The 15,724-nt window shown below is 44.1% G+C and overlaps 1 protein-coding gene across 1 annotated transcript in view; it reads left to right on the top strand.

Moving 5' to 3' along the window:
* Nucleotides 1-15,724, top strand: part of CUL3 (cullin 3) — a 483,186-nt gene that overhangs the window by 170,723 nt on the left and 296,739 nt on the right. The window contains exon 2 of the mRNA XM_053709974.1: nt 15,160-15,273. Within this exon, the coding sequence (XP_053565949.1) occupies nt 15,160-15,273 (114 nt within the window). The remainder of the gene's footprint in view (nt 1-15,159; nt 15,274-15,724) is intronic.

The following is a 15,724-nucleotide window of genomic DNA, read 5'->3' as shown; positions in this document are numbered from 1 at the left end:
CCAAAAATAAACCTAATTTTCGTCCCTTTCGCAGAAACGGACCAGCCCCAAGTGCTACGTCCTCTAAGCAGGAGGGTAATACTTCTCAAGCCACTCCAGCCTGGAGACCAATGCAAGGCTGGAACAAAGGAAAGCAGGCCAAGAAACCTGCCACTGCTCCCAAGACAGCATGAGATGCGGGCCCCCGATCCGGGACCGGATTTGGTGGGGGGCAGACTCTCTCTCTTCACTCAGGCTTGGGCAAGAGATGTTCTGGATCCTTGGGCGCTAGAAATAGTCTCCCAAGGTTATCTTCTGGAAGTGATTCATCCTGTTCCATTAAAAGAACGAGGGATGGGGTTCTACTCCAATCTGTTCGTAGTTCCCAAAAAAGAGGGAACGTTCAGACCAATCTTAGATCTCAAGATCCTAAACAAGTTTCTCGAGGTTCCATCGTCCAAAATGGAAACCATTCGAACAATCCTTCCATCCAGGAAGGTCAATTCTTGACCACGGTGGATTTAAAGGATGCGTATTTACATATTCCTGTCCACAAGGAACATCATCGGTTCCTAAGGTTCGCATTCCTGGACAAGCATTACCAGTTCGTGGCGCTTCCTTTCGGATTAGCCACTGCTCCAAGGATTTTCACAAAGGTACTAGGGTCCTTTCTGGCGGTGCTAAGACCAAGGGGCATTGCTGTAGTACCTTACTTGGACGACTTTCTGATTCAGGCGTCGTCCCTTCCTCAAGCAAAGGCTCACACGGACATAGTCCTGGCCTTTCTCAGATCTCACGGATGGAAAGTGAACGTGGAAAAGAGTTCTCTATCTCCGTTGACAAGAGTTCCCTTCTTGGGAACAATAATAGACTCCTTAGAAATGAGGATTTCTTCTGTTAAGTGTGATCAGTCCACGGGTCATCATTACTTCTGGGATATTACTCCTCCCCAACAGGAAGTGCAAGAGGACTCACCCAGCAGAGCTGTACATAGCTCCTCCCCTCTACGTCACTCCCAGTCATTCTCTTGCACCCAACGACTAGATAGGATGTGTGAGAGGACTATGGTGATTATACTTAGTTTTATATCTTCAATCAAAAGTTTGTTATTTTAAAATAGCACCGGAGTGTGTTATTACCTCTCTGGCAGAGTTTGAAGAAGAATCTACCAGAGTTTTGCTATGATTTTAGCCGGAGTAGTTAAGATCATATTGCTGTTCTCGGCCATCTGAGGAGTGAGGTAAACTTCAGATCAGGGGACAGCGGGCAGATGAATCTGCATAGAGGTATGTAGCAGTTTTTATTTTCTGACAATGGAATTGATGAGAAAATCCTGCCATACCGATATAATGTCATGTATGTATACTTTACACTTCAGTATTCTGGGGAATGGTACTTCACTAGAATTACACTGTAAGAAATACATAAAGCTGTTTAATAACTAGAGATTATGTTTAACGTTTTTGCTGGAATGTAAAATCGTTTTCATTTGCTGAGGTACTGTGTGAATAAATGTTTGGGCACTATTTTTCCACTTGGCAGTTGCTTAATCTGTTTTTCTGACAGTTTCTGTTCTCCCTCACTGCTGTGTGTGAGGGGGAGGGGCCGTTTTTTGGCGCTTTTTCTATGCATCAAATATTTCAGTCAGCAACTCATTGTATTCCCTGCATGATCCGGTTCATCTCTACAGAGCTCAGGGGTCTTCAAAACTTATTTTGAGGGAGGTAATTTCTCTCAGCAGAGCTGTGAGAATTATAGTTTGACTGAGATAAAAAACGTTTATTCTGTAATTTGTTTCCTGCTTTCAGAATTTGTTATCTTTGCTAATGGGATTAAACCTTTGCTAAAGTTGTGTTGTTTACAAGGATTGAGGCTATAACTGTTTCAATTTATTAATTTTCAACTGTCATAGATCTTCTGTGCTTCTTAAAGGCACAGTACATTTTAATATTATTCTAATTGAATTGTATTTCCAAGTTGCAAGTTTATTTGCTAGTGTGTTAAACATGTCTGATTCAGAGGATGATACCTGTGTCATTTGTTGCAATGCCAAAGTGGAGCCCAATAGAAATTTATGTACTAACTGTATTGATGCTACTTTAAATAAAAGTCAATCTGTACAAATTGAACAAATTTCACCAAACAACGAGGGGAGAGTTATGCCGACTAACTCGCCTCACGTGTCAGTACCTACATCTCCCGCTCAGAGGGAGGTGCGTGATATTGTAGCGCCGAGTACATCTGGGCGGCCATTACAAATCACATTACAGGATATGGCTACTGTTATGACTGAGGTTTTGGCTAAATTACCAGAACTAAGAGGTAAGCGTGATCACTCTGGGGTGAGAACAGAGTGCGCTGATAATATTAGGGCCATGTCAGACACTGCGTCACAGGTGGCAGAACATGAGGACGGAGAACTTCATTCTGTGGGTGACGGTTCTGATCCAAACAGACTGGATTCAGATATTTCAAATTTTAAATTTAAACTGGAAAACCTCCGTGTATTACTAGGGGAGGTGTTAGCGGCTCTGAATGATTGTAACACAGTTGCAATACCAGAGAAAATGTGTAGGTTGGATAAATATTTTGCGGTACCGACGAGTACTGAGGTTTTTCCTATACCTAAGAGACTTACTGAAATTGTTACTAAGGAGTGGGATAGACCCGGTGTGCCGTTCTCACCCCCTCCGATATTTAGAAATATGTTTCCAATAGACGCCACCACAAGGGACTTATGGCAAACGGTCCCTAAGGTGGAGGGAGCAGTTTCTACCTTAGCTAAGCGTACCACTATCCCGGTGGAGGATAGCTGTGCTTTTTCAGATCCAATGGATAAAAAGTTAGAGGGTTACCTTAAGAAAATGTTTGTTCAACAAGGTTTTATATTGCAACCCCTTGCATGCATTGCGCCGATCACGGCTGCAGCGGCATTCTGGATTGAGTCTCTGGAAGAGAACATTGGTTCAGCTACTCTGGACGACATTACGGACAGGCTTAGAGTCCTTAAACTAGCTAATTCATTCATTTCGGAGGCCGTAGTACATCTTACTAAACTTACGGCGAAGAATTCAGGATTCGCCATTCAGGCACGCAGGGCGCTGTGGCTAAAATCCTGGTCAGCTGATGTTACTTCTAAGTCTAAATTGCTTAATATACCTTTCAAAGGGCAGACCTTATTCGGGCCCGGGTTGAAAGAGATTATCGCTGACATTACAGGAGGTAAAGGCCATGCCCTGCCTCAGGACAAAGCCAAAGCCAAGACTAGACAGTCTAATTTTCGTTCCTTTCGTAATTTCAAAGCAGGAGCAGCATCAACTTCCTCTGCACCAAAACAGGAAGGAGCTGTTGCTCGCTACAGACAAGGCTGGAAACCTAACCAGTCCTGGAACAAGGGCAAGCAGACTAGGAAACCTGCTGCTGCCCCTAAAACAGCATGAATTGAGGGCCCCCGATCCGGGATCGGATCTAGTGGGGGGCAGACTTTCTCTCTTCGCCCAGGCTTGGGCAAGAGATGTTCAGGATCCCTGGGCGCTAGAGATAATATCTCAGGGATACCTTCTGGACTTCAAATACTCTCCTCCAAGAGAGAGATTTCATCTGTCAAGATTGTCAACAATCCAGACAAAGAAAGAGGCGTTTCTACGCTGCGTACAAGAGCTCTTGTTAATGGGAGTAATCCATCCAAATCTGTTTGTGGTTCCCAAAAAAGAGGGAACTTTCAGACCAATCCTGGACTTAAAGATCCTAAACAAATTCCTAAGAGTTCCATCGTTCAAGATGGAGACTATTCGGACAATTTTACCTATGATCCAAGAGGGTCAATACATGACCACTGTAGATTTAAAAGATGCTTACCTTCACATACCGATTCACAAAGATCATTATCGGTACCTAAGGTTTGCCTTCCTAGACAGGCATTACCAGTTTGTGGCTCTTCCATTCGGATTGGCTACAGCTCCAAGAATCTTCACAAAGGTTCTGGGTGCTCTTCTGGCGGTACTAAGACCGCGGGGAATCTCGGTAGCTCCATACCTAGACGACATTCTGATACAAGCTTCAAGCTTTCAAACTGCCAAGTCTCATACAGAGTTAGTGCTGGCATTTCTAAGGTCACATGGATGGAAGGTGAACGAAAAGAAAAGTTCACTCGTTCCACTCACAAGAGTTCCCTTCCTGGGGACTCTTATAGATTCTGTAGAAATGAAGATTTACCTGACAGAGGACAGGCTAACAAGACTTCAAAGTGCTTGCCGCACCCTTCATTTCATTCAACACCCGTCAGTGGCTCAATGCATGGAGGTAATCGGCTTAATGGTAGCGGCAATGGACATAGTACCCTTTGCACGCTTACACCTCAGACCACTGCAACTGTGCATGCTAAGTCAGTGGAATGGGGATTACTCAGACTTATCCCCTTCTCTGAATCTGGATCAAGAGACCAGAAATTCTCTTCTATGGTGGCTTTCTCGACCACATCTGTCCAGGGGGATGCCATTCAGCAGACCAGACTGGACAATTGTAACAACAGACGCCAGCCTTCTAGGTTGGGGTGCCGTCTGGAATTCTCTGAAGGCTCAGGGACAATGGAGTCAGGAGGAGAGTCTCCTGCCAATAAACATTCTGGAATTGAGAGCAGTTCTCAATGCCCTCCTGGCTTGGCCCCAGTTGACAACTCGGGGGTTCATCAGGTTTCAGTCGGACAACATCACGACTGTAGCTTACATCAACCATCAGGGAGGGACAAGAAGCTCCCTAGCTATGATGGAAGTATCAAAGATAATTTGCTGGGCAGAGTCTCACTCTTGCCACCTGTCAGCAATCCACATCCCGGGAGTGGAGAACTGGGAGGCGGATTTCTTAAGTCGTCAGACTTTTCATCCGGGGGAGTGGGAACTTCATCCGGAGGTCTTTGCCCAAATACTTCGACGTTGGGGCAAACCAGAGATAGATCTCATGGCGTCTCGACAGAACGCCAAGCTTCCTCGTTACGGGTCCAGATCCAGGGATCCAGGAGCAGTCCTGATAGATGCTCTGACAGCACCTTGGGACTTCAGGATGGCTTACGTGTTTCCACCCTTCCCGTTGCTTCCTCGATTGATTGCCAGAATCAAACAAGAGAGAGCATCAGTGATTCTAATAGCACCTGCGTGGCCACGCAGGACTTGGTATGCAGACCTGGTGGACATGTCATCCTGTCCACCTTGGTCTCTACCTCTGAAACAGGACCTTCTGATACAGGGTCCCTTCAAACATCAAAATCTAACTTCTCTGAAGCTGACTGCTTGGAAATTGAACGCTTGATTTTATCAAGACGTGGATTTTCTGAGTCAGTTATTGATACCTTAATACAGGCTAGGAAACCTGTTACCAGAAAGATTTACCATAAGATATGGCGTAAATACCTATATTGGTGTGAATCCAAAGGTTACTCTTGGAGTAAGGTTAGGATTCCTAGGATATTGTCTTTTCTACAAGAAGGTTTAGAAAAGGGTTTATCTGCTAGTTCATTAAAGGGACAGATCTCAGCTCTGTCCATTCTGTTACACAAACGTCTGTCAGAAGTTCCTGACGTCCAGGCTTTTTGTCAGGCTTTGGCCAGAATTAAGCCTGTGTTTAAAACTGTTGCTCCACCATGGAGTTTAAACCTTGTTCTTAATGTTTTACAGGGCGTTCCGTTTGAACCCCTTCATTCCATTGATATAAAGTTGTTATCTTGGAAAGTTCTATTTTTAATGGCTATTTCCTCGGCTCGAAGAGTCTCTGAATTATCAGCCTTACATTGTGATTCTCCTTATTTGATTTTTCATTCGGATAAGGTAGTCCTGCGTACTAAACCTGGGTTCTTACCTAAGGTAGTTACTAACAGGAATATCAATCAAGAGATTGTTGTTCCTTCTTTATGCCCAAATCCTTCTTCAAAGAAGGAACGTCTACTGCACAACCTGGATGTAGTCCGTGCTCTAAAATTTTACTTACAGGCAACTAAGGAATTTCGACAAACGTCTTCTCTGTTTGTCATTTACTCTGGGCAGAGGAGAGGTCAAAAAGCTTCCGCTACCTCTCTTTCTTTTTGGCTTCGTAGCATAATTCGTTTAGCTTATGAGACTGCTGGACAGCAGCCTCCTGAAAGAATTACAGCTCATTCTACTAGAGCTGTGGCTTCCACTTGGGCCTTCAAGAATGAGGCCTCTGTTGAACAGATTTGCAAGGCTGCAACTTGGTCTTCGCTTCATACTTTTTCCAAATTTTACAAATTTGACACTTTTGCTTCATCGGAGGCTATTTTTGGGAGAAAGGTTCTTCAGGCAGTGGTTCCTTCTGTATAAAGAGCCTGCCTATCCCTCCCGTCATCCGTGTACTTTTGCTTTGGTATTGGTATCCCAGAAGTAATGATGACCCGTGGACTGATCACACTTAACAGAAGAAAACATAATTTATGCTTACCTGATAAATTCCTTTCTTCTGTAGTGTGATCAGTCCACGGCCCGCCCTGTTTTTAAGGCAGGTAAATATTTTTTAATTTATACTCCAGTCACCACTTCACCCTTGGCTTTTCCTTTCTCGTTGGTCCTTGGTCGAATGACTGGGAGTGACGTAGAGGGGAGGAGCTATGTACAGCTCTGCTGGGTGAGTCCTCTTGCACTTCCTGTTGGGGAGGAGTAATATCCCAGAAGTAATGATGACCCGTGGACTGATCACACTACAGAAGAAAGGAATTTATCAGGTAAGCATAAATTATGTTTTTTCTGACAGAGACCAGAAAAACAAAACTTCTAAACTCTTGTCGGATACTTCATTCCGTTCCTCTTCCTTCCATAGCGCAGTGCATGGAAGTGATAGGTTTGATGGTAGCGGCAATGGACATAGTTCCTTTTGCGCGCATTCATCTAAGACCATTACAACTGTGTGTGTTCAGTCAGTGGAATGGGGACTATACAGACTTGTCTCCGAAGATACAAGTAAATCAGAGGACCAGAGACTCACTCCGTTGGTGGCTGTCCCTGGACAACCTGTCACAAGGGGTGACCTCCCGCAGACCAGAGTGGTCATTGTCACGACCGACGCCAGTCTAATGGGCTGGGGCGCGGTCTGGGGATCCCTGAAAGCTCAGGGTCTTTGGTCTCGGGAAGAATCTCTTCTACCGATAAGTATTCTGGAACTGAGAGCGATATTCAATGCTCTCAAGGCTTGGCCTCAGCTAGCGAGGGCCAAGTTCATACGGTTTCAATCAGACAACATGACGACTGTTGCGTACATCAACCATCAGGGGGGAACAAGGAGTTCCCTGGCGATGGAAGAAGTGACCAAAATCATTCAATGGGCGGAGACTCGCTCCTGCCACCTGTCTGCAATCCACATCCCAGGAGTGGAAAATTGGGAAGCGGATTTTCTGAGTTGTCAGACATTGCATCCGGGGGAGTGGGAACTCCATCCGGAACTCTTTGCCCAAATCACTCAACTGTGGGGCATTCCAGACATGGATCTGATGGCCTCTCGTCAGAACTTCAAGGTTCCTTGCTACGGGTCCAGATCCAGGGATCCCAAGGCGACTCTAGTAGATGCACTAGTAGCACCTTGGACCTTCAAACTAGCTTATGTATTCCCGCCGTTTCCTCTCATCCCCAGGCTGGTAGCCAGGATCAATCAGGAGAGGGCGTCGGTGATCTTGATAGCTCCTGCGTGGCCACGCAGGACTTGGTATGCAGATCTGGTGAATATGTCATCGGCTCCACCATGGAAGCTACCTTTGAGACGAGACCTTCTTGTTCAAGGTCCGTTCGAACATCCGAATCTGGTCTCACTCCAGCTGACTGCTTGGAGATTGAACGCTTGATCTTATCAAAGCGAGGGTTCTCAGATTCTGTTATTGATACTCTTGTTCAGGCCAGAAAGCCTGTAACTAGAAAAATTTACCACAAAATTTGGAAAAAATATATCTGTTGGTGTGAATCTAAAGGATTCCCTTGGGACAAGGTTAAGATTCCTAAGATTCTATCCTTCCTTCGAAAAGGATTATCTGCAAGTTCCTTGATGGGACAGATTTCTGCCTTGTCTGTGTTACTTCACAAAAAGCTGGCAGCTGTGCCAGATGTTCAAGCCTTTGTTCAGGCTCTGGTTAGAATCAAGCCTGTTTACAAACCTTTGACTCCTCCTTGGAGTCTCAACTTAGTTCTTTCAGTTCTTCAGGGGGTTCCGTTTGAACCCTTACATTCCGTTGATATTAAGTTATTATCTTGGAAAGTTTTGTTTTTGGTTGCAATTTCTTCTGCTAGAAGAGTTTCAGAATTATCTGCTCTGCAGTGTTCTCCTCCTTATCTGGTGTTCCATGCAGATAAGGTGGTTTTACGTACCAAAAGTTGTTTCTAACAAAAACATTAACCAGGAGATAGTCGTGCCTTCTCTGTGTCCGAAACCAGTTTCGAAGAAGGAACGTTTGTTGCACAATTTGGATGTTGTTCGCGCTCTAAAATTCTATTTAGATGCTACAAAGGATTTTAGACAAACATCTTCCTTGTTTGTTGTTTATTCTGGTAAAAGGAGAGGTCAAAAAGCAACTTCTACCTCTCTCTCCTTTTGGATTAAAAGCATCATCAGATTGGCTTACGAGACTGCCGGACGGCAGCCTCCTGAAAGGATCACAGCTCCTTCCACTAGGGCTGTGGCTTCCACATGGGCCTTCAAGAACGAGGCTTCTGTTGATCAGATATGTAGGGCAGCGACTTGGTCTTCACTGCACACTTTTACCAAATTTTACAAGTTTGATACTTTTGCTTCTTCTGAGGCTATTTTTGGGAGAAAGGTTTTGCAAGCCGTGGTGCCTTCCATTTAGGTGACCTGATTTGCTCCCTCCCTTCATCCGTGTCCTAAAGCTTTGGTATTGGTTCCCACAAGTAAGGATGACGCCGTGGACCGGACACACCTATGTTGGAGAAAACAGAATTTATGTTTACCTGATAAATTACTTTCTCCAACGGTGTGTCCGGTCCACGGCCCGCCCTGGTTTTTTAATCAGGTCTGATAATTTATTTTCTTTAACTACAGTCACCACGGTATCATATGGTTTCTCCTATGCAAATATTCCTCCTTAACGTCGGTCGAATGACTGGGGTAGGCGGAGCCTAGGAGGGATCATGTGACCAGCTTTGCTGGGCTCTTTGCCATTTCCTGTTGGGGAAGAGAATATCCCACAAGTAAGGATGACGCCGTGGACCGGACACACCGTTGGAGAAAGTAATTTATCAGGTAAACATAAATTCTGTTTTATTTTAAAACTTTCAGTCTCCACTGCACCCTATGGTTTTTTCTTTTTCTTCCTAGCCTTCGGTCGAATGACTGGGGGGTGGAGCTAAGGGGGGAGCTATATAGGCAGCTCTGCTGTGGGTGTTCTCTATGCCACTTCCTGTAGGGGTGGAGAATATCCCACAAGTAAGGATGAATCCGTGGACTCGATACATCACAAGAGAAATAAATTTATCAGGTAAGCATGAATTATGTTTTTTTTAGTAGACAACCCAAAGTATTGATCTAGACCCATTTTGGTATATTTCATGCCACCATTTCACTGCCAAATGCAATCAAATAAAAAAATCACTAACTTTTCCACTAACTTTTTCATAAACTTTAGGTTTCTCACTGAAATTATTTACAAACAGCTTGTGCAATTATGGCACAAATGGTTGTAAATGCTTCTCTGGGATCCCCTTTCTTGAGAAATAGCAGACATATATGGATTTGGCGTTGCTTTTTGGTAATTAGAAGGTGTATTATGTCTAGCAGTGAAGGGGTTAATTAGGTAGCTTGTAGGGGTAATTTTAACTTTAGTGTAGTAGACAACCCAAAGTATTGATCTAGGCCCATTTTGGTATATTTTATGCCACCATTTCACCGCCAAATGCGATCAAATAAAAAAAAAAAAGCTAACTTTTTCACTAACTTTAGGTTTCTCACTGAAATTATTTACAATTAGCTTGTGCAATTATGGCACAAATGGTTGTAAATGCTTCTCTGGGATCCCCTTTGTTCAGAAATAGCAGACATATACGGCTTTTAAATAGCTTTTTGATAATTAGAAGGCAGCTAAATGTCCCTGCGCACCACTCTTTGTATTATGCCCAGCAGTTAAGGGGTTAATTAGGTAGCTTGTAGGGTTAACCTTAGCTTTAGTGTAGAGATCAGTCATTCCCCCCTGATTCCTCCCTGACCCCTCACAAACAGCTCTATTCCCTCCCCCATCCCAAAATTGTCTGCCAGTACTAAAATAAAAGCTGAAATTCATAGTTTCTGCAGTGTAGGTTCCCCCCCTAACCCCCCAACCTACACTATTCCCCCCCCCCCCAAACAGCTCTCTTTACCTCCCCCCTCTTCCGATTTGTGGCCATTTTAGGTACTGGCAGCTGCCTGCCAGTACCCAATTTCTTAAAAAAAATGTGCTTTTTTAATTTTGTTTTCATTTAACCCCCTTTTTCTGTAGTGTAGCTGCCCCCCCTCAATATAGTACCTCCTACCCCTCCCAGATCCCCTTTACAAAGAAATATTTTACCTCTCCCTCTCCCATAAATAAGAGTGATTGTGCACGCCCCTCGTGCACACGCATGCGCGCCTCGTGCACGCGCGCACACTCACGCCCACCTTGCCGGAACTAGTCCAGCGATGGGCCTCCCACCTACCTGCAGCTGCTCCCACCCACCAATGATCGGCACCATCGCTGGCCGATGCAGAGAGGGCCACAGAGTGGCCCTCTCTGCATCGGTGTGCCAAAATAAATATTGCAGTGATGCTTCAATATCGAGGCATCACAGCAATACTTTGAAAGCAGCTGGAAGCGATCAGGATCGCTTCCAGCTGCTTTAAACCCCTAACGACGTACAGGGTACGTCGCTGGTCTTTAAAGACCAGTTTGTGTATGACCGTACCCTGTACGACGTGTGTCATTAAGGGGTTAATTGTAACTTAGTTTTTTTGATTTTATGTCATTGGGGTTAATTTAGGGTTTTTTAGGTTAGGGGGCTTAGCAGTTAAATTAGTTATTTGTGTTGTGGGGGTTTGGCGGTTTAGGAGTTAATAGGTTATTAGGTTTATTGCGATGTAGGGGGCCGACTATCTCTGTTCGCATAGGCTCGGATAAGAGACGTCCAGGATCTTTGGGTTCTGGAGGTCTATCACCCAGGCTTACAGGATAGGGTTCAGGAGTCTTCCGCCCAGTGGCAGATTCCTCCTATTAAACCTTTCCTCAAGACCAGAGAAGAGAGATTCCTTTCTAGAGTGCATGAGGGATCTTTTATCTCTGAGTAATTGTTCCAGTACCTCTAGCAGAAAGGGGGCTAGGGTTCTATTCAAACTTTCTCGTGGTCCCAAAGGAGGAGTGCAAGTTTTTCCCAATTCTGGACCTAAAGTGCCTAAACAAGTTTCTGTCCATTCCATCGTTCAAAATGGAGACGATCAGATCGATCCTGCCACAGTTCGAGGGGCAATTTATGACGACAATAGTCTTGAAGGACGCCTACCTTCATGTGCCAAACCACAAGGCCCACGTCGGGTTCCTAAGATTCGCATTTCTGGATCAACAATTCCAGTTTGTGGTCCTACTGTTCAGTCTGGCGACTGCCCCAAGAATCTCTACGAAAGTTCTGGGGGTGCTGCTCGCGTTAGCGAGAGCCAGAGATATTGCCATAGCTCCTTATCTGGACAATATTCTAGTCCAGGCTCCGTCCTGCAATCTGACGGAGGACCATTCAAATGCTCTTCTCCTTCGATTCCATGGATGGAAGATAAACGAATGAAAGAGTTCTCCGTTTCCCAGCAACAGGGTGGAGTTCGTGGGTATGATAATAGATTCCATATCTATGAAGATATTCTTGACAGATCAGAGACTTTCCAAGATTGTGTCCAGCTGTCTTGCCCTTCAGTCCTCCTTAAGGCCATCTGTTGCCAGGTGTATGGATTTGATTGGGCTCATAGTATCCAGCATAGATGTCATTCCATTCGCCAGGTTTCTTCTAAGATCTCTGCAGTTTTGCATGTTGAGGCAATGAAACGGCGATCTCTCAGATCTATCCCAGCAGATCTCTCTGGACAATCGAGCGAGGGAATCCCTCTCTTGGTGGGTCCGTCCGGGACAGTTGTCCCAGGGGACATCTTTCTTGAGACCATTTTGGGAGATTGTGACCACGGACGCAAGTCTATCAGGATGGGGAGCTGTTTGGGGTGCCAGAAGGGCACAGGACGAGAGGAGTCGACTCTACCAATAAATATTCTGGAACCTCGAGCAATATTCAACTCTCTGAGGGCTTGGCCCTACCTGTGGTGGTCCCGATTCATCAGATTCCAGTCGGACAACATTACCTCGGTGGCTTACATAAACCATCAGGGGGGAACGAAAAGCTCCCTAGCCATGAGGAAAGTATCTCGGATTCTGGTATGGGCAGATACCCACAATTGTTCGCTCTCAGCAATCCACATTCCGGGTGTGGACAACTGGGAAGAGTATTTTCTCAGCAGACAGTAGTTTTTTTCCGGGGGAATGGTCTCTCCATCCCGAGGTGTTTGCGGAGATCTGCAACAAATGGGAGACGCCAGAGATGGACCACATGGCGTCCAGACTCATCTTCAAGCTACCCAGATACGGGTCGCAGTCCATCGACCCACAGGCAGAGCTGATAGATGCCTTAACAGTGCCTTGAGAGTTCAACCAAATTTACATATTTCCACCGTTGCCATTTCTTCCTCGAGTGGTGGCCCGCATCAAACAGGAGCAAGCTTAGACCATTCTGATTGCTCCGTTGTGGTCATGGAAGGTGTAGTTTGCGAATCTGGTGAGGATGTCATCGTCTCCTCCATGGAGGTTACCTTGGCGCAAAGATCTGCTGGTTCAGGGTCCCTTCCTGCACCAAAATGTTGATTCTCTGAGGCTGACTGCATGGAAATAGAACTCCTAGTTTTGGCTAAGAGGTTTTTCTGAGAGAGTAATTGATACTCTCATCCAGGCCAGGAAGTCGGTCACTCGTTCATCTATCATAATGTGTGGATGATCTACTTATCCTGGTGCGAGGAACGTGGATATTCCTTGCACAAGGTTAGGGTATCCAGGATTCAGGGTCTTGCCGCCAGTTCCTTAAGGGGACATATTTCAGCGTTGACGGTGCTGTTACACAAGAAGCTAGCGGAGAATCCTGATATTCAGTCCTTTGTTCAGGCTCTGTCTAGGATCAGACCTGTCATTAGAAATTCTGCTCCGCCTTGGAGTTTAAACTTGGTTCTTAAGGTTTTGCAGAGGGCTTCGTTTGAGCCTATGCATGCGCTTGACATTAAGATTCTTTCCTGGAAGGTTCTATTTCTTCTGGCTATTGCATCGGCTCGCAGGGTCTCTGAGTTAGTGGCCTTGCAATCTAAACCCCCTTGCCTGGTTTTTCACGCTGATAAAGCTGTGCTTTGCACTAGGTTGGGATTTCTTCCCCAAGTGGTGTCGGATGGTAACATCAATCAGGAGATCGTAGTTCCTTCCTTGTGTCTTAACCCTTCTTTGTCTAAGAAAAGGTTACTGCATAACTTGGATGTGGTTGAGCTTTGAAGTTTTATCTTCAGGCCACAAAAGATTTCAGACAGACTGTGGTGTATTCAGGGAAGCGTAGAGGGCAAATGGCCTCTTCCACTTCTCTGTCTTTTTGGTTGAGGAGCGTTATCCGTTTGGCCTATGAGACAGCAAGACATAAGCCTCCTCAGAGGATTACGTCTCCTCAACTAGAGCTGTGGCCTTTTTTTGGGCCTTTAAGAACAAGCCCTCTGTGGTGCAGATTTGTAAGGCGGCTACTTGGTGGTCCTTACATGCTTTTACAAAGTTTTACAAATTTGATGTCTGTTTCGGCGGAAGCTGTGTTTGGGAGAAAGATTTTGCAGGCTGTGTTGCCCTCAGTATAGGGTCTGCCTCCTTTTTGCCTCCTTTTCTGCCTCCTTTTTACCCATTTACCCACAAGTAATGAATGAAGCGGTGGACTCTCCTCCCATTAAGATGGAAAACGTAAATTATGCTTATCTGATAATTTAATTTCCATCTGTGGGAAGAGAGTCCACTGCTCCCGCCTATTTGCTCTGGTGTGCGGATCTAAATTTAATGTTATTCTTCTGGCACCATTTATACCCTGATATTTCTCCTACTGTTCCTTGTTTTGTTGGCAGAATGACTGGGGGATGAGGGGAGTGGGGGAGGTATTTAAAGGGACATTAAACCCCCCCAAAAATTTTCATGATTCAGATAGAAAATACAATTTTAAACAACATTCCAATTTAGTTCTATTCTTTAATTTGCTTCATTCTTTAGATATCTTTTGTTAAATAAATAACAGTGCGCATGGGTAAACCAATCACGAGGCGTCTTTGTGCAGCCACCAATCAGAAGCTACTGAGCCTATCTAGATATGCTTTTCATGAAATAATATCAAGATAATGAAGCAAATTAGATAAGAGAAGTAAATTTGAAAGTTGTTTAAAATGGTATTCTCCATCTGAATCATGAAAGAAAAAATGTGGGTTTAATGTCCCTTTAAGCCTTTGGCTGGGGTGTCTTTGCCTCCTCCTAGTGGCCAGGTTCTTAACCACTAGTAATGAATGATGCAGTGGACTCTCCTCCCACAGATGGAAATTAAATTATCAGGTAAGCATAATTAATGTTTATATCACCTGCAGGTGTGGATTGTGATTTAGGACTTTAGTGGTGGCAATATTCCCCATTAGTCATACACGTTCCCCCTTGTATTGCGCTATTATATGTTTTAATATGTACTATTGGAGACGTCTGATTTAGTTTTTATTTAGTTAATAAACCATTATTTAATGTTTGTTGCTTTTAGCATTTTATTGCAGCATTTAGCACCTTTATATTGTCTTTTAAGCCTGTTTTTTAGCTTCTTTTATATTTAGCCTTTGAGCGCTCCCATACATGTATATATTCCCTTTGTCAAACTAGCATACTGACCTTGTCTAGCCACAATAAGTGATGGGTGGAGTTTTCGCTGTTGAAAAACAATTGCAGCAAACAAGGCTTTTTTTTTTTTTTAGCTGTTTAACCTTCTTGCTTTAAGCACATATGTATAGGTATCATTTTCTTATTGCATCTTTGTCTCAAATGTGATTCAGCTTTAGCAGCTGTATAGGTAACATTTCTATATTTTATTTTTTTCATAGGTGCGTGAAGACGTTTTAAACTCTCTAAATAATAACTTCTTGCAAACGCTTAATCAAGCTTGGAATGACCATCAGACTGCTATGGTAATGATTAGAGATATTCTTATGTACATGGTGAGTAATTACAATGTTTTTTTCTTAGCTAAATGCACTGAATATTTTTTGTGGAATTTGTAAGATTTTCTGGAAAGTGTAATAAAGAAATTATACTCTAAATTCTGTTGCTTATTCTCTTTAATTTTGTTCTACTATTAATTTTTCAAGTGCAGTCTTTTTTCACATCGGTACACCATAATTTTATACATTATCAATGCAGCTGCCTTGTGAAAAATTAGATGTGTAGCAATAAAGTTCGTGGGGTATAAAGGTTGTTCTAAATTTAGAGTGGAAGAAGGTAAATCAGGTTCCTTTAAAATTTAGAATACCATTTATTTCCTTCCTAAGATAGGGAGAGTCCACGACTTCATTCCTTACTGTTGGGAAAAAAACACCTGGCCACCAGGAGGAGGCAAAGATATCCCAGCCAAAAGCTTAAATATCGCTCCCACTTCCTCATTACCCCAGT

The sequence above is a fragment of the Bombina bombina genome, chromosome 4, assembly GCF_027579735.1.
Source record: "Bombina bombina isolate aBomBom1 chromosome 4, aBomBom1.pri, whole genome shotgun sequence".
In the NCBI taxonomy this organism is placed as follows: domain Eukaryota; kingdom Metazoa; phylum Chordata; class Amphibia; order Anura; family Bombinatoridae; genus Bombina; species Bombina bombina.
This window is presented reverse-complemented; position numbering and strand designations above follow the sequence as displayed.